Source organism: Arvicanthis niloticus, unplaced genomic scaffold (assembly GCF_011762505.2).
Source record: "Arvicanthis niloticus isolate mArvNil1 unplaced genomic scaffold, mArvNil1.pat.X pat_scaffold_1111_arrow_ctg1, whole genome shotgun sequence".
Classification (NCBI taxonomy): domain Eukaryota; kingdom Metazoa; phylum Chordata; class Mammalia; order Rodentia; family Muridae; genus Arvicanthis; species Arvicanthis niloticus.
The window spans coordinates 1-23,822 of NW_023045122.1; the positions used below are offsets into that span (position 1 = coordinate 1).

General features: G+C 40.2%; 2 protein-coding genes across 2 annotated transcripts; one reads left to right on the forward strand and one right to left on the reverse strand.

The window, feature by feature from the left end:
* Positions 1 to 5,162: 5,162 nt before the first annotated feature.
* Positions 5,163 to 11,083, forward strand: LOC117701461 (putative vomeronasal receptor-like protein 4). Its single transcript, XM_034493139.1, has 2 exons — positions 5,163 to 5,186; positions 10,181 to 11,083. Exon 2 carries the CDS (start codon positions 10,184 to 10,186, stop codon positions 11,081 to 11,083), a length of 900 nt encoding a protein of 299 aa, XP_034349030.1. The 5' UTR covers positions 5,163 to 5,186; positions 10,181 to 10,183.
* Positions 11,084 to 22,060: 10,977 nt separating this feature from the next.
* LOC117701460 (vomeronasal type-1 receptor 4-like) lies at positions 22,061 to 22,977 on the reverse strand. The gene has a single exon (XM_034493138.2). The coding sequence runs from the start codon at positions 22,955 to 22,957 to the stop codon at positions 22,061 to 22,063; it is 897 nt and encodes a 298-aa protein (XP_034349029.1). The 5' UTR covers positions 22,958 to 22,977.
* Positions 22,978 to 23,822: the final 845 nt, after the last annotated feature.

Below are 23,822 nucleotides of genomic sequence, written 5' to 3' on the forward strand. Positions count from 1 at the left end.
AAACTTGAGACTGCCGCACAAAGGCAGGTGGGGGAAGGATATTTAAAGATGAAAACACAAGAAGACCTTGAGCATCTGCACAACCAAACTCTGCCAAGGTTAGATAGCCAAGGTGACCTCAGGATACTCCTTGGATGATTGCACAAGCAAGTCATGGATGCCAAAAGACAGTTATGTCATAACAAGTAGATGATGACAGCTGTACATTCCTGAGTTGGGGTCACTGAGTTAGAGTACCAGGAACTTACATTTCCAGAAACTTGAGTCAGAAAAAACCAACAACTAATGGGTACCATGATGGATGTGCAGCATAAAATGGAGTTTCTTTAGTCATCACATTCTTGTCTACGGGTCTTGATTGAGTTCATTTTCTCTGACAGTTTAAAAACAAACTGTAGAGGTAAGGAAAAGACTATCAAACACAGAAAAGAGAAACAGCAGACAAAGTGAAGAAAGGCTTTTGTTAGGGACACACATACAGTGACATACACATGCAGAGAGGACACACACACAGTGAGGATACACACAGTGAGGTCACACACACACTGAGGACACACACACTGAGGACACACACAGAGTGAGGGCACACACAGTAAAGACACACAGATGGACAGAGCAAAGGGGGACTGAGAAGCTGAAGCCCAGTGTCTGCTTGAGAGCTGGATGTTCGAAGGATCTTCAGTGAGAGTGTCCTTCTCCCCTACTCTAAGCTTGTTCAGGTTGAACAAAGGAAGGGAGGTTGATGTTTAAACTCTAGTGTAAACAAGTCCTGATCTAGCCTCTAGCTTCTCAGAGCAGTCACAGGCAGGGGGCCCTCCTGGCAGGAGAAAAAGCCTGCCAGGCCTTTAAGCCTTTGTCTCTGATTGGATGTTTACTTTCTCTTACTATTACTGGCCCTCATCTGTCTGCCTATCAGGGACCAAACTTCCTCTCCTCAGTACCACCCTCATAGATAGTGAGGTGAGGGTTTTCTCTTCTGTCTCTTTTCTCTCCTCTCTCTTTTTCCAACCTTTCCCCTTCTCTTCACCTTTGCTCTCCTCCCTCTTCTCTTTGTGACATAATCTTTCAGTCTCATGGGTTTGCATAGTGGGTCAATGGTACTGTGTACTTGTTCATATGAAGATCAATAGTTCCCTTCCTGTACAGACATCCCAGGTGTGTCCTCTACCTCCACAGCTGTACATTAGCAAACAGTCCCAGTTCAGACATCAGAGCTGCACAGTGTTCTCATTCTCATGACCCGTTTCCTTATCTTTTTATTAAGAAAGCTTCATTTCATCCTTTTACATGGGTTCTAACTGTTGACCATGACTATCTCAATTTGTAATGCTCCTCCATTTTGGGCAAACTGTGACAATATCCATAGTGAACTTCTAGAAATAAAGTAAATTCGTTTTCTTTCTTTCTTTTTTTTTTAGATAAAATATCTTTTTTTCCATTTTATTGGTTATTTTATTTATTTACATTTCAAAGGTTATTCCTCTTCCCAGTTTCCCCTCCTTAATCCCCATCTCCTGCTTCCTCCCCTGCCTCTATGAGGGTGCTCCACCACCCACCCACTCACTCTTGCCTCAGCAAGAATTGAGTTGGAATTTTGATAATTTTGATGGGGATTGCATTGAATTTGTAGATTGCTTTGGGGAAGATGGCCATTTGTACTATATTAATCCTGCCAATCCATGAGCATGGGAGATCTTTTTAATCTTCTGAGATCTTCTTCCATTTCTTTCTTCAGAGACTTTAAGTTCTTGTCATATAGAGCTTTCACTTGCTTAGTTAGATTCACACCAAGCGATTTTATATTATTTGTGACTATTGTGAAGGGTGTCCTTTTCCTAATTTCTTTCTCAGCCTATTTTCTTTGAATATAGGAAGGCTAATGCTTTGTTTGAGTTAATTTTATATCCAGCCACTTTGCTAAAGTTTATCAAATTTAAGAATTCTCTGGTGAAACTTTAGGGGTCATTTAAGTTTATTATCATATCATCTACAAACAGTGATATTTTGACTTCTTCCTTTCCAATTTGTATCTCTTTAACCTCCTTTTGTTGTCTAATTGCTCTGGCTAGGACTTCCAGCCCTATTGAATAGGACTTCCATATTGAATAGGAAGAGAAAAAGTGGGCAGCCTAGTGGAGTCCCTGATTTTAGTGGGATTGCTTCAAGTTTCTCTCCATTTAGTTTGATGTTGGCTACTGGTTTGCTGTATATTGCGTTTGCTATGCTTAGGTATTGCCTTGAATTCCTGATCTTTCCAAGACTTTTACTATGAAGGGCTGTTGAATTTTGTCAAATATTTTTTAGCATCTAATGAGATGATCATGCGATTTTTTTCTTTGACCTTGTTTATGTAGTTGATTACTTTGATGGATTTCTGTGTATTGAACCATCCCTGCATCCCTGGGATGAAGCCTACTTGATAGATGATAGTTTTGATGTGTTCTTGAATTCGGTTTGCAAGAATTTTATTGAGTATTTTTGCATTGATATTCATTAGGGAAATTGGCCTGAAGCACTATTTCTTTGTTTGGTCTTTCTGTGGTTTAGGTATAAGTATAATTGTGGCTTCATAGAATGAATTGGGTAATGTTCCTTCTGTTTCTACTTTGTGGAATAGTTTGAAGAGTATTGGTATTAGGTCTTCTTTGAATGTTTGATAGAATTCTGCACTAAAACTATCTTGTCTGGAGCTTTTTTTGGTTGGGAGACTTTTAATGATTGCTTCTGTTTCTGTAAGGGTTATGTGTTAAGGGTTTAGATGGTTTAGCTGATCCTGATTTAACTTTGGCACCTGGTATCTGTCTAGAAAATTGTCCATTTCACCCAGATTTTCCAGTTTTGTTGAGTATAGGCTTTTTGTGGTAGGATCTGATGAGTTTTTTAATTTCCTCGGTTTCTGTTGTTATGTCTATCTTTTCATTTCTGACTTTGCTAATTCTGTGCCCTCTGATTAGTCTGGCTAAGGATTTATCTATCTTGTTGATTTTCTCAAAGAACCTGCCCCCAGTTTTATTGATTCTTTGTTTAGTTCTTTTTGTTTCTACTTGGTTGATTTCAGCCCTGAGTTTGATTATTTCCTGCTGTCTACTCCTATTTGGTGTGTGTGCTTCTTTTTGTTCTAGAACTTTCAGGTGTGCTGTCAAGTTGTTAGTGTATGCTCTCTCCAGTTTCTTTTTGGAGGCACTTAGAGCTATGAGTTTTCCTTTTAGAACTGCTTTCATTGTGTCCCATAAGTTTTGGTATGATGTGCCTTCATTTTCATTAAATTCTAAAAAGTCTTTAATTTCTTTCTTTATTTTTTCCTTGACCAAGTTATCATTGAGTGAGCATTGTTTAGCTTCTGTGTGTATGTGGGCTTTCTGTTGTTTTTATTGTTATTCAGGAACAGTCTTAGTCTGTGGCGATCTGATAGGTTGCATGGGATTATTTCAGTCTTCTTGTGTCTGTCGAGGTGCATTTTATGACCAATTATATGGTCAGTTTTGGAGAAGGTACCATGAGGTGCTGAGAAGGTAAGTTCTTTTCTTTTAGGATGAAATGTTTCATAGATATCTGTTAAAACTATTTGGTTCATAACTTCTGTTAGTTTCACCATGTCTCTGTTTATTTTTGTTTCCATGATCTGTCCATTGCTGAGAGTGGGGTGTTGAAGTCTCCCACTATTATTGTGTAAAGTGCAATGTGTGCTTTGAACTTTAGTAAAGTTTCTTTTATGAATATGGGTGCCCTTGCATTTGGAGCATAGGTGTTCAGAATTGAGAGTTCATCTTGCTAGATTTTTTTCTTTGATGAGTATAAAGTGTCCTTTCTTATCTTTTTTGATAACTTTTGGTTGAAAGTTGATTTTTATTCAATATTAAAATGGCTACTCCAACTTGTTTCTTGGGACCATTTGCTTGGAAATTTTTTTCCATCCTTTTACTCTGTGGTAGTGTCTTTCTTTGTCATTGAGATGTGTTTCCTGTGTGCACAAAGTGCTGGGTGCTGTGTAAGCACCCATTCTTTAGTCTATGTCTTTTTATTGGGGTATTGAGTTCATTGATGTTAAGAGATATTAAGGAAAAGTGATTGTTGCTTCTTGTTATTTTGTTGTTAGAGGTGGAATTATGTTTGTGTGGCTATCTTCTTTTAGATTTGTTGAAAGAGGATTACTTCCTTGCTTTGTCTAGGGTGTAGTTTCCCTCCTTGTGTTGGAGTTTTCCATCTATTATCTTTTGTAGGGCTAGATTTGTTGAAGGATATTGTGTAAATTTGTTTTTGTCATGGAATATCTTGGTTTCTCCACCTGTGGTAATTGAGAGTTTAGCTGGGTATAGTAGGCAGGACTGGCATTTGTGTTCTCTTAGGGTCTATATGATGTCTGCCCAGGATCTTCTGGCTTTTATAGTCTCTGGTGTGAAGTCTGGTGTAATTCTGTTAGGTCTGCCTTTATATGTTACTTGACTGCTTTTGCTTATTATGTTTAATATGCTTTCTTTTTTTTTGTGCATTTGGTGTTTTGATTATTATGTGAAGGGAGGAATTTTTTTTCATTCCAGTCTATTTGGAGTTCTCTAGGCTTTTTTTTTTAATATTTATGGGCATTTTTTTTTTATAAGATACACATTCTCTTTATTTCTTCAGCTCCGTGACTTGCTTATCGAAGTAACTTAATGGCTATTTCCTGATCTAGAATATTCTCCTGAAATGTATTCCCTATAAATTGAGGTGGCTTATGCTAATGGTATTATATTAAAAAGATATGAAAGTTTGGTGATACCAATAATTAGAAAGCAATTGAATACTTATAGTTTCTCTGAAAAGTAATGGAGGTAATAGATTTCACAATGTGGATCAAAGTAAAATGACCTGAAAGTAATTTGCAACTACTTTATTATTTAAAAACTTTCTAAAATTTTCTAAAAAAAAATGAAAACAAAACTATAAGCCTATAATTATTCTTTACTATTGCCTTCCTGGTTCCTTTTTCCTCCAAAATTTCATGGGTATTTTTTTCTTTAGGTTAGGAAAGTTTTTTTCTATAATTTTGTTGAAGATATTTCCTGGCCTTTTAAGTTGGGAATCTTTGCTTTCTTCCATACTTATTATAGTTAGGTGTGGTCTTCTCATTGTGTCCTGGATTTTCTGGATTTTTTTGTTTTGTTTTGTTAGAAACTTTTTTGTATTTTTCAATTTCTTTGGCTGTTGTGTCAATGTTTTCTATGGTATCTTCTGCATCTGAGATTCTCTCCTCTATGTCTTGTATTCTGTTGGTGATGCTTGCATCTATGACTCCTGATCTCTTTTCTAGGTTTTCTATTTCCAGGGTTGTCTCCCTTTGTGATTTCTTTATTGTTCTTATTTGTGGGTTCCTGTTCTGGGTGTCCCACGATTATCTCCAGCCCGGCTGGGGACAGGGTGTGAACAGGGAGGGTCTGCTACTGCCTCCACATGAGTCTCCACTGTTGCTGCCTGGTTACTCCCAGGTGCTGCACTCATCTCTTTGCACTGAGCTGGTCTGGGAGGTAGCCAGTGAGGCACCAGCTAGCTAGTGTGGAGGAGATGATCCCAAAGGCATTTCAGGAGATCAGACCTCTTCCCAAGTGTTATAGCTCTAGTGTTACTGTTCTTGTGACAGAAACTCTCTGACAGAGGGATGATTCTCGCACATAGTTTTACTTCTCCTGAGTAGGGTTATTATATACAGTTTTGGGCTGGGTTGGGGTCTGGCAGCAGATAACCTCTATTGGCTTGGTCTGAGATCTTGGAGATGCCTCATCTACAAGTGGGAGAGCCTGAGGCACTATTCCTACATGACTAGTGGCTATAGACCTCTCTGTGGGAGGGGCTACAGGTGGCTGAGACTGAGTGAAAAGAGCCAGGAGCCAGGAGTGACACAGAATGCCTTCAGTCCCATGATGGTCCAGGGTTCGAAGCCTGTGCTCAAACAGGCGCCCAGCTGCTTCTCACAGCGCACTGCTCCACATTTATTTCCATTTTTAAATTCTGGATGGTTTTGATCAATTCCTTTATCTGTTTGGTTTTGTTTCCTGTAATTCTTTAAGGGATTTTTGTGTTTCCTCTTTAAGTGCATCTACCTGTTTACCTGTGTTCTCCTGTAAGAGAACTCCTTTAAGAGAGTTATTTTTGTCTTTCTTAAGGTGCTCTATCATCATCATGAGAAGTGATTTTAAAACTGAATCTTGCTTTTCCACTGTGATGCAGTATCCAGGACTTGCTGCAGCAGGAGATCTGGGTTCTGATGATGCCAAGTAGCCTTGGTTTCTGTTGCTTATTTTCTTGTGCTTGCCTCTTGAGATATGGTTATCTCTAGTGCTTCCTGCCCTTGCTGTCTCTGACTGGAGCCTGTCTCTCCTGTGATCCTGGTTGTGTCAGAACTCCTCAGAGTTCAGCTGTCTTTGAGATCCTGTGATTTTGGGATCCTGAGATCCTGTGATCCTGGGCCTGTTAGAGCACCTAGGAGTAGAGCTTCCTCTGGCTACTGTGGGTTTTTGTGTGGAGCTGGTGCCCAAGGGCTGATCAATGTACCAGCTCAGACTGCAAGGAACCTGTGCCACTGGCCCGGCAGGGATTTCTGTGTCCCTGGATCCTGTGGGTCCCAGTTACTTCTGATGTTGGGGCAGATGTTGTGACTTCCTCACCTATGATCCTAGGTGTGTTAGAGCACCTGGGAGTGAAGCTTTCTCTAGGTGTTGTGGGACTCAGTGTGGAGCTTGTGCCCAAGGTCTGCACAGGACACCGGTCCAGACTGGAAGGAAAGCTTTTTTTCTTTAAACCCATATTTTTTATATTGATTCATTTTTATTTAATGTGTGTTTTGTCTATAAATATGTATGTGTTTCATTCATGCTTAATGCCCATGGATGCCATTGGATGCCCTGGATGCATTGGACCTAAATATGTTTTTGAACCACTGTGTCTGAACTACATGGTTGATGTGCTTGTATAGAACATGGATCCTCTGTAGAGCAACAATTATTCTTAACCACTTCTCCATTACTCCAGCAATAGTGTTATTGAACTTTAAAATGTTCAGAGAGGAAACACTTAAATTTGTTAGAAGTTTCTCCCAATTCAGTCCCTGGCTTGGGTGTGAAAGGATGGAAAAGTCTCAAGAGCCAGGAAACTGTAGGTAGGAGTAGAAAGTTTCTTGCCTAGCAAATGACAGGGCACCAGGGAGAGTACTGATCTGGCATGCAGGATGGACATGTGCAGAAGGAGCCCTTTACCCTGGAGAAACCAAACTCCTGCTGGTGACATCCTATTAGCAGTGACAGTTCCTGTGAGCCCAGGGTTGAGGATGATAAATGGCCTGGCTGTGCTGTGAGGACACCCACCCTGACCCCTGCACAGAGTCTGCAGGTGAGTGTTCTATCATTTCACAGTGAACAGAAGCTGCCTTTCACATTTACAGAGATTCTGTGATGGCCAGGGGGTGTTTGAAGAGAGGGTCTGGGTTCCTATGTCACTGTGAAAGAGGAAGGTGACAAGATCCAGGAAGAAAGCAGTCTCTCATTTCTCATCTGCCCTCCAGAATTGTTTCCATGTTCACAAGAGAGCAGGGTGCAGCTGTGTACTGAGCCAGAGATGCTCAGGCACGTACAGAGATATGGGCTGAAATTTCAGCTTGGTGTGAGGAAGCTTTTCTTTTTTGCAGTTTCTCCATTTTGTATGTTTGTCTTCACAGGAGTGAAAGATTGTACTTAATAGTGTCTTATATCTGGTGCCCTTTAGCTTTCTCAGAATGGGACACTCTGCTCTTCTTTTTGTCATGGTGGAGTTTCCCTATCCAGACTCAAAATGTAACACAGTGTGCAATTACAGAGAATTGTGGGAGTAACTGACATGATAAAAAAAAAAATCCTATAACAATGGCTATTAGAGAATGTAAACACTGGCCAGACACTGTCTTAAGTGCTATGTGCCTCTGCTCCACTGAATTCCCACAATACACCTGAATGGTAAAAAGTGCCTTCCCCACATTAGTGAGTGTTAAAGGGGCCAAGAAAAATGTTCAAAGCTCAGCATACAGAAATTAGGAAAGACAGCATTCACAGACAGAATAGCTGGTTACGAAGCTTGAGCTTGTTGATTTTACAATTTATCCTTTTATAGTTTACTGACTTTTCTCTCTTACATATCTGGACCTTGTTTTCAGCATCTGTGGTCCATGACCCACTTCTGAAAGAACTTGGTGACTTGATTAGCTTCATGCAGATTGCTCTTTATTATTTCTTATGTATTGGAGAAATGGATGAACTTATTAAATATGTGTAGAAGTATTTTTCCAAATCACCTTGAACAAACATATTTGTGTTTCTCTCTCTCTCTCTCTCTCTCTCTCTCTCTCTCTCTCTCTCTCTCTCTCTCTCTTTCTCTTTCTCTCTTTTTGTGTGTGTCTGTGTTGGCATGTCTGTGTGTGTGGCATTTTTAACTATAAAACAAGGGCAGAAATAAAAACATCATTATACGTTTTGCTATTAGCATCTCGGTGAACACATTCAGATACATCTGAAATCTCCCAAATTATAACTAGATTAATGAAGAAGTATCTCAAATTAAAATAGAGGGGGGTTTTTTGGTAAGTTTCTTGACTTGAAGGGCAAGCTCATGCCAATCACTAACTTGGTTGAAAGCTGGAAGCTCACATTATTGGACAAGTGGGAAAGTGCTAGATACTTTCCAAATGTGCCATCCAAGATGTATTGACTCTTCCAGGATACTGAGTTTTTATCAATGTTCTGGAAAGAGCCCAGCTGAAATGTTTCTCAGAATTGCTTTGCCAAATCATATCTCTGATTAAAGTGCAGTTTTAAACCATGTTTCTTTGTGCAACCTATAACTTTTGAGCAGCCATTATGCTAATACTTACATTCTACATACAAACCAGTGTCTCTGAGGCCTGTTTATTGCCCAGTAAAGGAAGGGAGAAGATGCATAGGCAACATGGCCTTCTGAGGGCAGGGAAAGCTTAAGTGATAAAGCTCTAAGCAGGTGCTGTGAGGCATGGGGGATGGGCAAAGATCAGTCCTGGATAATATAGCACATATTCCTGTGGAAATGTAAGCACTGATGCTAACATTTGTTTGTGAGAGGTTCAACGTAATTCAAACCTGATTTTGATGTGGATGAGATGTCAAATTTTGGAGGACAGATAGGAATTAAGGCTGTCATGTGACATTCTATTTGTTCCATGAGGGATAAAACAAATGAAGTAAGTTTCTGTTTCAAAGGCTCATTTCTTTTTTGTTCAAAGTAGAGGAACAGAGAAAAAGACACCACTCATAACGTGATTACATTCAGTGTGAGATACTGTGGAGGTCTGACCAGCTGAGGGATTTCTGATGGGGAGCATCACTAGACTAAACCCATCTTGAAACAATTAGGAAGACCTGCCATTGTTAAGACTCCACAAGAACAGTTTTCCTGGAGTTTGGTTGTGGAAAATGTTCTCAGAAGAAACAGTAGAAACAGAATAAATAGGAGTAAAAAGGAGTAAACTTGAATCTACCCATGCAGATTGAGAAACAATTTTTATCACTTAGCCCCATTTTGAGGCCAATGATCTCAACTTTTATATCCAGTCATTAACCTTTGTATAATTTATGATCAAAAGGTTTGGGAAGAGGAGATACCATATCGTCTCTCCTGAGACCCTGGTCCACTTGAACAAGCACAACTTTCTGAGAATCTGCAAGCTTTTTATGAGTTCAACATCATTTGACTTATGGTTGCATATGGGGCAGTGAAGAGGATCAGGATGAAGAACAACACTGTCCACTAGCCTGAGCTCACACTGGGTGAGATGAGGAAAAAGGAAGTAGCCCTCAAGGCCAATGCTCAGGACTGTGTTGGTTTGAAAATGCCAAAATTATGTCATGCATTTAGCTTTTGTCTGAGAAGAGCATGGTCATATGAAGTTGAGTGATGAAGGATTTTCATGAAAGGCAGGAAACTATCAAGTTTATGCCCAGATTATGGCCATCATCATTTCCATGGAATGAAAAAAAAAGGACAAACTGAAAGCAAAATGGAAAGCAAACAAACTAGAAAGAAGACAAACACTCATCAGGGCTCATGAAGTAAAGTTCCATACATGTTCACACAGTTGAGAGCATTCTTTTCAGCAGATTAAGTAGAGAAAATATTCCATGTGTCTCTTATCCTTGTATAAAGTCAGAAGATGCAGTGGAATAACATTATCCAGGCAATAGTCTTCATTTCTCTTACTGGACCAGGAACTGTAGGAAATATCCTAGTAGTCATGAGACAAGTGTACACTTCTGCCTTGGGTATTGCAAAAAAGCCTGTTGACATTATTATCATCCACTTGGCATTTTCTCATATGATCATCATTTGTAGCACAGGGATCAGAGATATAGCCCCAGTGTTTTATTTCAGAAACTTCCTAGGAGACATTGGCTGTAAAGCTGTGGTTTATCTGGCAAGGATGGCACGGGGTTTTTCCATCTGCACCACCTGTCTCCTCAGCGTGGTCCAGGCTGTCACCATCAGTCCCAGCACCACCCTTTGGACAAAGCTCAAACCACAGACATCATGGCAAGTTCTTCCCTTTCTTCTTCTTTTTTGGATTGTTAATGTTCTCATAAGCTCCAACTTACTCTGCTACATCAAAGCAGGCAGTGGCTTAAACAGGTCTGTAGCTTCAATGTCCATTGGCTACTGCTATATGCTACCATCCAGACATATTAAGTGGCTTTTCCTCTCTCTCATGACTCTTCGTGATGTCATCTTTCAGAGTCTCATGGGCTGGAGCAGTGGGTCCATGGCTCTGCATCTGTATAAACATCACAAGCGTGTCCTCTACCTTTACAGCTCTAGGTTTGCAAACAATTCCCCTCCTGAAATCAGAGCTACATGGAATGTTCTCATTCTTATGACCTGCTTCCTTTTCTTCTATTGGGTAGATTTTATTCTCTCTTTCTACACAGGTTTCACAGTGACACGAAATTTTACTTTACTAAATATTAAAATATTTTTGGAACTTGGTTATGCTAGTTTCAGCCCCTTTGTTCTGATCAGCAGAGATGTCCGTGTTCCTAATGTCTTGCCTGCTCATTGAGAAGTATAGAAATTACATTTTACAGCTATTTTCTATGTTAAACATATGCACATTTTTTTTTACTGCTTTGTCATGATGAATTTTAGAGGTGTGTGTGTTTGTTAGTGGGGGAGCACAGTATTTGCTTTGAAGCATAGGCTGACCTTGAGGTGCCTTGGGATGCCAAATACTGGGATTACAGGCATTCCCCTCCAAACTGACATTTGTCATAATTTAATATCACAACATTAAACATTATAATAATACATTTCATTTTTTTAGAAGTCTGGAACCATACATTCTAAAGTTTGGATTTCTAGGAAGGTAGGCAGCAGATTCTTATCATTTTTCTATTCCACCATTCCTGCCATGTGATTTTAGCTTATTATTAGTACTGGGGATATTACTTTAGGTAACACTACTGTTAGAAATTAGTATTTCAGTTTTAATTCCAAAGCAAGAGCATGAGAGTACAGTAAGGTAGGTGGACGTGAGGAGGTGACTTATTGGAGCTGAGCTTGCAGGGGAGAGTGAAGATGACAGTGAGACAAGTGAAGTCACAGGAGCAGGACACTTGGGGTCAATAACTATATGACACATCTGGGTTCCCAAACTGCCTAGAAACCTAGTGTTAACACAGAGGGACAATTATAACCAGGTAAGGCCTTAAAGAAACACAATAGAGCCTGGGAAACAACTTCTCTCACATTGTGCCATGGCAGGTCTGGACACCATTCTCCTGGCCAGGCCTCACTTGCACACTGATGTGCAAATACCTTGCTGTCAGACTGTTAGCACTGGAGCTTCCAGCTCTGGCTCCTGGTCAGTAACTATGCTATGAACTAAACATCCAGTGTTTGCTAGGCCTCCTTGCCCCTTGAATCCCAGATTCTATCTGCCCTTATGCTGTGCAGGTATACCTTGTTGGCTCACAGACAAGGGAACCATAATGAGAAGGGAGCACATGGGATCTGCTTGGTGAAACCAAGATGGCACAGCCTTTCCAAGCAGCAGGACATCGGTGCTGCTAAACACTCCACACCCCTCAGGACTGGAGGATTGAGAGGATCCAGAAACTGAATCGACCCTGCATTTTCAAGACACTGCACTGCATCCCATGGAGACTCCCGACTTCTCTGAGCTCTGTGAGTGCCATTCCTGAAGGGATGCAGGGCTATGAAGGCCTGTTCACCAAAGCTGCCCATCAGCTCACCGCAGTTCCTCCCCAGGAGAAACAGCAAAACCAAAACAGATCTTGCAGGAAGTGGGGTTGAACTGCTCTCTCTGCAGCTGAGCTGTGCCTGGAGAGGACCCAAGGCTGCCTGAGCTCCTTTCCTGACCCAAGAGTGAAACTCTACAGACTAAAGAAAGAGATGGGCTAGGCTGTGGGTCTCTAAAATAATGCTTTTTTCTAAAATAAACTAGGTTTGTAATGTTTTATAATATAGATTAAAGACCACTATTGTGGTTAGTTTCTCTGTCAGTGTGTCATAAATTTGAATTACCTGAGTAAGGAGCTTCACCTCAAGACTTCTTCTTTCTTGACAGATGTGGGAAAACATGCTCCAAGTATGGGTGGCCTTGTATGGTAAGATTCCAGGTTAAAAGTGTGTGTCAGAAGGAAGACCATCCCGCCTCATGCTTGCTTGGCCTTCCCTCTTGTCTCTGAGTTGATTTATTCTGTTCCTGCTGCTGGGGCTGATTTCTTTGGTGAAAGCAAAACCAACAGTTCTCTAGGAAACTTCCAGAGCCACAGTGGGACTACTGAGGCACCTGCCTGTGAACTAACAACCAGTTATGACTTCCAGTGAGACAGCTATGGTGAGGCTTACAGGCTCAAGTACCAAGTAAAATACTTGGTCTTAGCATCTCCCATGTGCTTTAGTGCTTGTTACTACTTTAATGATGACTTAATGACTTCTTTTTTTTTTTTTTTTTTTTTTTTTTTGCCTTTTTTTGAGACAGGGTTTCTCTGTGTAGCCCTGGCTGTCCTGGAACTCACTCTGTAGACCAGGCTGGCCTCGAACTCAGAAATCCGCCTGCCTCTGCCTCCCAAGTGCTGGGATTAAAGGCGTGCGCCACCACCGCCTGGCCCAGACTTAATGACTTCTAACAGTATATATGTACACATATTTCATCTTATATTATTAAATATGTATAATATTTTCCATCATTGGTTCTGTTCCTCTAGAGAAACCTGTCTATAACTGCTACCCTTTCCAGAGTGTTGTGAGTTAGATGCATGGCTGGGGAGGCGGGCTGTCTCTAAAACAACCTTGTGAGTGTTGATGAACCATGTTCCGCCATCTTCTTATGGAGTGGATGAGAATGAGAGGTCACTACCTCATCTGACATTTATGACCAAAGGTATTTTATTTTCTGTAATTTGTCACATATTATTGAAAATAAAAGTGGTATATAATTAACCTTAAAAAGATATAATTTTGATACAACTCTGAAACCTCACAGATGAGCTAAATTAACATATCCATTTGCTATTTCATTTTCATTTCCTGGGTAAAGTGAAAGCCCCTGAGGTCTCAGTGAATTCCCAATGAATACCACAGTGCATGACACAGTGCACACCACAGTGCCATATGTGCGCTACATCCATGGAATTACTCTACCTGAGGGCAACCTTGTACCTGGGACCAACAGCTCACCTACTCCCCACCTCCCTGTCCAAGAGAAGCGCAATTCTACTATCTCTGTGTGCTCAAAAACTCAGAAGTGTGACTACAGTTTCTTTTAGGAAATCCTAGGAAATGTTTTTGAAAGCGTTATTTACCTAGAAAAAGTGTCTCTGAACCTTTCTACCTGCTCTGCATGTCACCTCAGTAGAGTTTAGGCTGTCACCCTTGGGCCCAGGAGCACTCCATGGAGAAACCTTCAACCACAGACTACATAACAAATTTTTTGATCTCTAACTTTCTAATAAGCTACACATATGTCTATTTTATCACTGAAGTCAGTGGCATGATCAGATCTGGAGTTGCAATGCATTGTGGATATTGTACTGTGCTACAGTTACTGTTATAGAGTTCGTGACTTCAGGGAAAGGGCCACAGATGTAGTGCAGAGTATAATTTAATAAAGCTGCTACCAGAACAACAGTCTATGAGCCAACCTTGAGACTGCCATAGGAAAGCAGGTGAGGGAAGGATATTTAAAAGTGAAAATGCAAGAAGATCTTGAGCTTCACCATAAGCAAGGCAAGAGCTGCTCTGCTTTGCCAAGATTAGGTAGTCCAGGCAATAGTCCTTGTATGTCTGTATAAGCAGGATATAGAAGTCAAATGGCAGCTAGTCATGGTTACAGCTGTACATTTCTGTGTAGGGTTCACTGAGTCTGGGTACTGGGAACTTTTCTTCCAAGTATTGAAGTCAGAGAAAAAGTGTTACTAGGTATCATTGCAGATAACTACCATAAAATGGAGTTTCTTTAGTCACCACATGATTGAGTTCATTTTCTCTGACAATTAAAAAAAATTAGAGTCAGGGAAAAGAACATACAACACAGAGGAAAGAAACAGTGGACAGAATGAAGAAAGGCTTTTATTAGGGATGAGAACACACAAACAATGAAGACACACACACAGTGAGGACACACACAGAGAAGGGCACTCTGCTAAGCAAAGGGAGACTTGGAAAGCTGAAGCCCAGTGTCTTCCTGAGAGCTGGTTGTTCTAAAGACCTTTGAGGGGTATTTCTCTCCTAATTTAAACTTGGTCAGTTTGAAGAATTAAAGGGAGGTTGATGGGCCCACAACTGTGGTGTAAACAAGTCCTGCTCTAGCCTCTAGTTTCTGAAACCAGTCCCAGGCAGGGGGCTCTCCTGGCAGGAGAAAAAACCTGCCAGGCCTTTAAGCCTTTGTCTCTGACTGGACTGGATACATAAACAGGACCCAGCATTTTGCTGCATACAGGAAACCCACCTCAGTGACAAAGAGACTCTACCTTAGAGTAAAAGCCTGGAAAATCAATTTTTCAAGCAAATGGTCTTGAGAAACAAGCTGGAGTAGCCATTCTAAAATCTCCAGCCCAAGAACACAAAGGGAGGAACTCATGGCTCCATCTGTATAGGTATTTGAGGGTGGACTTGTCAGGCATCAGTGGAAGTGGAAGGCCTTGGTGCCTGAAAGTTTGGATTCCCTAGTGTTGGGGATTTCGAGAGCACGGAGGCGGGAATGGGAGGATGGTGGGAACACACCCTCATATTAATAGAAGGAGGGGGATGAAATAAGGAGGTTTGGGGTGTAATGGGAGAGGGGATAATACTGAAAGGTAAATAAATAAAATATCCAATTTAAAAAAAAAACAGATAATAGGTCTGCCAATTGTAGTTGAGCAGTTGAGACTTTTTGTCAACAATTTATTATGAGGATTCCATATAATCCTCAAGGACAAGGTATTATGGAAAAGGCCCATGGAACTTTTAAAAGATTGGTGAGATATACTGTTGCTGAGAACAAGAATGATGCTGACCTGTGAGCTTGCTGAGTGCCCTGACAAGGGTGATTGGGGAGCTGCATTGGACATACATTCCTGACCCACCTTTGCTTGACTATATTCCAGATGGGACAAGCTGCCTTGCCTCAAGTTTTTAGACCTTGTAGGATAGAGAGTCGAAAAGAGAAGCTGTCTTTTGTATTCTTCTTAAAGGGTGACCGGCTATTAGGACTCAGTCATGTACTGGTCTAGAAATCAATCCAATATGGGAAATAACAGTCTACTTTTGGAAGACTGGATCTGAACTTTGTCAGGAACATATTTGGAAGTTAGCTGTAGCTTGCTATGATGTTAGGATAGCAAGAGATAATGTTAAGACAGAATCTGGATTTCAAACAAGGGTTAGTGCATGTTTTAAGGCTCTTTTAATTGTCAAGCTAAAATTAGTTTTGTTTCTTCTACAGCATTTATTGTAAGTTGCATTGACTGTATAATTTCCAATTGTGTTAATGTGTTGAAACTTTGCAAGTCTGTTATGGGGGTCTATTAACCAGATTTTGTCTCACTGCCCTGGGTATTAGAAAACCTTGACTTGCTGAAAAAAGCTTGAAAGTGCTGGAAGAAGTGAATTAGGCTTTAAGCAGAAGCAAGAGGGTAGCTGGCTTGATTATTGCTGGTGTAACAGCTTTAATTCCATTAATTTCTAGCACTATTGCTTCTCCAATAGCACTGACACAAGGAGTTAAGACAACTATTTTTGTTAATTATCTAGAAAATCTGTTACTAATATATTGAGTATACAAAAGGATTTATATAGGTATCTGGAACAATGAATGATGTTCTATAACCCATTCAAATTATCTGAAGGAGGTTCAGGGTTCAAGAGTTAGGATCCATACCAAGTGTCATGACAAATCTTACTGGAGTAGTGCTACTTTTGAAATTCACAGTGATTGTCATTATAATTAGAAAAAAAGTTTAAAGATACCTGTAGGATATTTGGCATAATCCTAACACCTCTCTGGGTGTGTTAACTTTGCATAGTGAGATTATGAATTTAAAGAATGCTGCTCTGTTGACCTTTGATGCAGCAGATAATCCCAATAAAATTATCCCTGGCCTGAGCTCAGTATTGTCATTGGGCAAACCTCAGGAATGACATACATAGCTTGATCCAGCTAGCCTTTCTGGTCCTGGCTTTTATTCCTGACCATCATGTTAAAGCTTATCTTTAACAACATCAACATGTTGGCAGCCAAAGTACATGGCTTAAAGTAAAAGTACACCCCCCCCCCACCAGACAAAGTTATTAAAATAACAGGCGGGCAAGCCAAGGACAGGTAAGTTTCTGCAAAGTACCAACCTTAGACAGAAGTGCATTGCTTTGGATAATGCATATTCCATGATGGGTAAGAAAGGCATTCTTGTCAGAATGACCTTAGAGAGCTCAATTTTGTTAACAAAATAAAAAAGGGGGAGAAGTGGAGAGCCTTTGGGGCTGCTTGGCAAGAAGCTGACATGGGCCAAGGACAAGGAAATGTGCTGCTTGACAGGAATATGACACTGGCCAAGGACAAGGAAGTAGGCTTCAAGCAGGAATTTGATATTAGATTACAACAAGGAAGTAATTTAAATCATAGGCTACAACAAAGACGTAATCTTGGGCAGGAATCTAAATATTAGGCCAGAATTTTGGACAGGATTCTAAATTTAGGCTAAAACAAGGAAGTAGGCTTCAGACATGAAAATGACCTTGGGCTAGAACAGGGAAGTAGGCTCAGATACTTTTGTCATTCTGATAAGCCTTTAGAAACAGTGATCATGGGAGTGTTCACGAAACTGGGTTTAATGCCTTGTTTTTTCTTCACTTATTTGTGTTTATCGTATTGCTTGTTCCTTGACTATATGCATCTACTGTATTGCTAGACATTCAACCTAGAACTGACCTTATTACATGCATGTAATCAAAATGGTATAAAAGTATAAAAGAAGAGGGGGTATAGGATAGGGGGTTCTAGGAAGGGAAATGGAAAAAGGATGACATCTGTACTGAATAAATAAAGTATCAAATATGTGTGTATATGTATATGCATATGTGTTGGGCCTAACAGGAGGTCTAATCTCCATTCCACCCTCACCCTTCAGTCCTGCACACAGCACACAGGTGGAGGGATGAACAGGCCCTAGAGAGATTTACATACTAATGAGGTACCTGAAGGCCAGAGGTGGAGCCATTAAACATTCCTCCCCAGCCCCTCCCCCCTTCTCCCCTCCCCTTTTAACTCAGGTCGATCCTGGGTTTATGGGGGTATGCATCTAGATCCATCCACCATCTGCCATGTGAATAAGCCAGTTTTGAAAACCCAAGGGCTTCCTCGTGTGTTGGGGCCGCGCCGCTATGAGGAACCGTGAGGAGCCAGGGAGAGGTTTTTAGTTAACAAACAGCCGGGCCCAACTTCCAGCTGGAGGAACCCAGAGTGTTTCCAGTAGACTACCCACAGCATGGCGGGAGGAACCCTGGGATCCCCAGCCTTTTTTCCCAACACATATGTATACATGAAAAGATGGAAAGTACATTCATATGTTTATGTATACATATATTTATGTATATATGCATATGTTTATGTATATATGTATATATGTATATATGTGTATATGTATGTTATACATATGTTTATGTATACATGCTAAGGCATATATAGCTAGCTGCTGTTCCTATTTTTCTAATAAAATTATTAATTAATCAAGGCCTTTTAAAATAAATTTGCATTGGTTTCACAGTAATCTGTCCTAGGCAACCTAAGGATGGTCAAGGCGTCTAGAAAGCAGAATGACAGATACTTAACCACTCCCTCTCCACTGTACCATCATGTGACTTTGGATCTCTTTCTTATTTAGAAAAAAAATTGGGATGACTCCATTATCAGGAACTAGACATAAATGAATAAATAAATAACATAAAGAAATAATAAACAATAACTAATGATCATTTACATTCATATCCCCTCAATGCACTTCCATTGTTATCAGGACAAGGAAGTTCCCAGCACCTCCTATTTGCCATGGGCTCGCCCAGGAGCCATGAGCATGAGACCAACAGGGAAAGATGCAGTGTCAGGATGCAACTGTCCTGGAGTGAGAGCAGATATCTTAAAGAGAGACATTGTCCTCTCCTTTTCATAATCAGAATATTGAATCAATAAATGTAATGATTAACATTTACCCAGGAGTCAGTTCAATCCCTGGGGAAGAGAAAGACTGAAGCCCTGGCACTGTCAGAGGAGGAACTTGCCTTCCCAGACAGGTATCACACATTTTTGAAAACACACACACACCTTTTCTTGATTTTTTTTCTCTATTACAACATTGTAACTAAAAGGCTCTAGCAGGCCTGAGCATTGCAGACACAGGCCCCAGTATGGCAAACATGGCACCTGTAGGGTTTGCCTTTTCCACTCCCCTCTCCCTTGCCAAACCAGTAGATTGCATTCCTAAAGCTAGCTTCCAAGGTTTATTCCCTTATCTGTTCCCTTTGTTATGCCCGACTCATTCCTGAGGTCAAACTTTTAGTACACCAACGTCCAGCCATCAAAATGCATTATTTTGACTAACCTGATTAAAATGTCCAATAAAAACTCATCAATATGTCCCAGCTCATTCCAATACAGACCTCTTCTTTATCTGTATTAAAATTAATACTTGCAAACTCCTTGCTGCTGTTTCTGCCTAATTTAGATTCATCCACCTTGTCTCTTTTTCTTGCTTATTAAAAAACTTCTTTGTGCTTTGTTTGTGCTTAAAAATTAGTATTTGGTGTATGTAATTTGAAGTACAAAGAGGGGCAACCTGCCCATGGTTCTTTTAGTAACATTGTTAGAGTAAAGTGGGAAGAATGGACTTTTCTTTTACTTCCTGGTTTCCCCAAACCACCAATTAATCCATTTGCTTAATCATTTTGTTTCCTAGTTTCCTAAAGAAAGCAGTGGCCTTATGAAATTTTTTACAATTTCTATTTTTTATATGTGTGCATCTTGTGAGTTCTTGCCCGCGCATGTGCGTATGAGCACACACACACACACGTACATTCAAACACAGAGCACAGCAAAATGGCTCATCCTTCTTCCCAGTTCCTCCTGGGAGAGCCTGTCCTGGCTTCTGACGTTGGCATTACTTGCAGGCTGCCACCCCACCAGGCATTTAAGTGGGTGGCACTCACACTTGGAATCAAAGCACTTTAACCACTGAGCCATCTCCCTGGCCTGTGTCTACTCACATCAAATGCCAGTCTGTTACAAGGGTATATCCTTTATAAGAGGTCAGCTCTGAGACAAAATGGAGGTCACCAATTATCCTCAGAATGTCCTCTGTCTTTAATCCTATCACTTAGGAGATAAAGCAGGAAGATCACCAAATTAAGGGCAGCCTGATCTACAAAGAGTCTCAGGACAGGAAGTATTACCCAGAGAAACACTGACTCAAAAAATGACATCAGAAAGAAGTAGTCTTTGATGGACCAGAAAAATTATTTCTAAAATTATATATTTCTGACATATATAATGTAAAACTATTTCTCTCTGCACCTGGATTTCTCCATTCAACAGATAGTGTAGAGATCCTTTTTTCTCAAAAGCTCTCATTTCAGTTACAGAAAAGGCATTTTCAGATTCTTTCATGTGTCAGCTGGACATACACATATGGAGACAACATCACTCAAGGCACTGAGGGAGAACAGTTATTCATCTCTCAAGGAAACCCAGTGGTGCTTCTCTTCATAAAAAAAAAAATAATGGTGCCATCACTTCTTATCTCATCACACACATTTATTTACATCATTTTGCATCCAGGTTAGGAAGTTGCCTCCTAGGCTCTAGATTGAAAGTATCTGGAATGACCACACATGGGCACACATGTATTTCAGAAATGTCCTCAAATCATTTTATAATAAGTAAGCATTGCTTGTGGAATAAGACCAAGGTTGAAAAGGCATTGATAATTCAAATGCCATATGAAATTGTGCAGGGATGAAATAATTAAAAGAACTTTACTGCTGATGTTCACAGGTACACAAGGCACACAACACCTATGTTTAGAACTTTCTCAGGAAGCAGAATCGCAGGCTGCTGAGCATCATTTAGTCTATTTCTCTCTAACAAGGGCTATAAAAAAAAAGAAGCAAATGACTTGGTGTGTATATGACAGAAGTTGGTCTCTCCTATCAGGGACACAGGCTGTCAGTTTGGGAAGTTGAAAATAAGTCAGAAAATTGGGGAAACTCAGTAAATGGAAGCTTGGTTAGTTGTTCATTTTCTCACCTCACATCCTTCCTCTCAAAATAATTAAACCCCAATTAAGCTGGAAATAACTTCTGAGCAAAACAGACGTTGTAACTGTGGGAGAGAGAGAAGCTGTACTTCAGGGACTGAGGGTCTGCAGTGACCTTCCTTCCCCATGACACTGTGACAATTTGAAACCTGAAGTCTGGAGTATCTGGTGGCAGCCAAGAGTCCCACAGATCCAGACACAGATCAAAGTCTCCATAGAGAAGTCAGTTATTATTTGGTTAGACATGTCTTTGTAAGTAACTTTGTCTTTCTGTCATGCATATTTCAATAACTTTTCTATGATCTGAACATTTAGAAAATACTAAATGTCTACTTAATGACATGGAGTATTTGTTTTCTTATTCTCTGTGATTCTTACACCTTGAAACCCATCTGTTTCAGTAAATTAGGGACGTTTCATTCATGTGCAAGTACATATATCCATTTTATGCTTTTTCCTTTAAAGAAACACAAGACACAAAGTCTCACAAGTAGGAACCGACTGGCTTCAAAGTTGTAGTCCTGCCAAGCACTGGAATACAGAGGTAAACAGCCATAAAGTGTAACTTTAATAAACAGAAGAGCAATGCCCGAGTAATGGGGAAAAAATGAAGAGAACCATTTCTAATATAATGCTTCTTGTCATGTACAAAATCAGGATTGGACAAACATGATTTAATCACTATGAATTTTGATAAGATCTACCAAATTCACCTGCATGCTTCCAGTCATAGTAGTAATAAAACCAGATTTAAAAATCCTAATTAAAGCTACTTTCTTGGTGCTGGAAAGATAGTTCATCAGTTAAGAGCGATGGCTGTTCATTCAGAGGGCAGAAGCTCAATTTCTAACAATCATATTGTTTTCAGACCATCTGCTTAATGCCAGTCAGTAAAGGGTATTTGATGATCTTTTCCAGCAGCTGCAGGCTCCAGCCATGAATGTGCTACACAGACATATATGTATAAATACAGCTATCTATACACAACAAATGAACACAAATATACAAAAGTTAAAAATACAAAGCAATATATAGAACGAAATTTCCTTAGCATTATAATTTTCTAAGACTACACTCAATGCAAGGCTTGAGTCACCAGGGAGATTGTTTGAGAATAACCATACGCTTAAACTGCTTGTGAGATTTTGTCTTACCCACAGTATTGCAGAGCTGAAAGTTCTTTCACACTTATTAAACAAATAAGAGAGACATATTTTCTTAGTTTCTCTTCATTTAGCATGCCAACATTCAGGTATAAGCCCATCCCTGTGAATCAGCACAAGGGGGCTGAAGACTGCATAAGCAACGGTCAAAAACGCTTGAATATTTACCATCAAGAAACTGTCTCCTAATGACAGACTTAAAAACAAAGAAACAGCACAATCAGTCCAGTAGAAGAAGACAAAACAGAGCATCAGAAGGAGGACACTTTGAGCAGCTCTCAGCTCAGGGGGAGTTCTGTAGAGAAGCTTGGAGTTCTGAAGGTAGAGGACATGCTGGTGATGCTTGTGGAGAAGAAATACCATGTAGCCACTGGCCCCTCCCATGGCACCCTGAAACACTGCATCTCTCAGGACCATGAGAGGGAGAACAATCCATTTTATTTGCTGACTTTCTAGTGTAAAATAGCAATAGTGGTTGATATTCTTAAGCTGTGACATATTCAGTCCTGTACTTTTGATGGAATGGATTAGGTTCACACTTATTAAAGCATTGAATATCCAAAAGAATGAGAAGAATGGAAGGATGTGCCATGGAGACTTTGGTCTGAGCCTCCTCCAGCCAGATGCTCTGGGACTGATGATGATGGCCTGGACCACAGTGAGGAGACTGCTGGTGCAGATGGAGAGGCCCCGGGCCACCCTCTCCAGGTAAACAATGATCTTACAGCCTATGTCATCCAGGAAGTTTCTCAAGCCAAAAACTATTATTGTCTTTTGCAATCCTTTTGTAAGAAGGATTATGATGTTTGTAAAAGCCAAGTGGATGAGAATAAGGTGTATGGGTTTCTTCTCAGGGCCTCCCCACCAACTGAACATATAATTCACAGAAACAGACATGTTCCCCAGAATACCAAGCATAGTCATGAAGAAAAAAATTGTTTCCTTAACAAACTGCAAAACCATTTTTACTTCTTAGGTAGAAAAACTTGTTTTGAAGATGCAAACACATTTTCAAGAAAGTATTAGTAATGCCAGACATGGATCTGAAAAACACATTTTGCATAATAGCATTTTCTGGAATTCATGAAGCATCCATGGACACATGTAATGTTGCAGATGAGGTCTCGAAACTCCTCCTTTCCCTGTGGACTCTGGGATATTATGTGTGCTCTCCCAGGTGAGTTTTATAATGGCTATTTAAATCTCAAATTTTAAAAAAGATTTTTATATTTTAGCTCTACACTAGGGCAATTGACTTGTTCAAATGTGTGTGTGTGTGTGTGTGTGTGTGTGTGTGTGTGTGTGTGTGTGTGTGTATGCATTGTCCTTGTTAACTGTCAGCATAGTTGAATTGAACTCCAAGTTTCCCCAACCAAAATTTCTTCCTCTGTGTCTCACTGGACTTCATCATATTTCCCCACACAATTTTCTAAGCCCAAGGCTCATGCTGAGCCTGTCTGCCTTCCCCACATCACACACAGACACTGGGAAATCCTGCTGCTCAGCACCTGTAACACCTGTCAGAATTAGTAATACCTTTCATACTATCTCCTCTTTTGTTGGATATTTCTTTCCTTCTTGCCTTTTGATTGTAATAACAATTTCTAGATTTGCATTTGGCTTCAAATCTTCAATTTCTACATCTTTTTAAAGGTTTATTTATTTATGTATATGGGTGCTCTGTTTTTCTGTATATGTCTGCATGACAGAAGAGGGCATCTGATCCCATTATAGATGGCTCTGAGCTACTATTTCAGTGATGGAAAATGAACTGGAGAGCTCTCGAAGATAGCCTGGGAGGATGTTTAGAGAACCCATGGTACTTTCT

Excerpts from the sequence above, each read along its gene's own strand:
- LOC117701460 (XM_034493138.2), bottom strand. The coding sequence starts at position 22,957 with ATGGTTTTGCAGTTTGTTAAGGAAACAATTTTTTTCTTCATGACTATG.
- LOC117701461 (XM_034493139.1), top strand. The coding sequence starts at position 10,184 with ATGCAGTGGAATAACATTATCCAGGCAATAGTCTTCATTTCTCTTACT.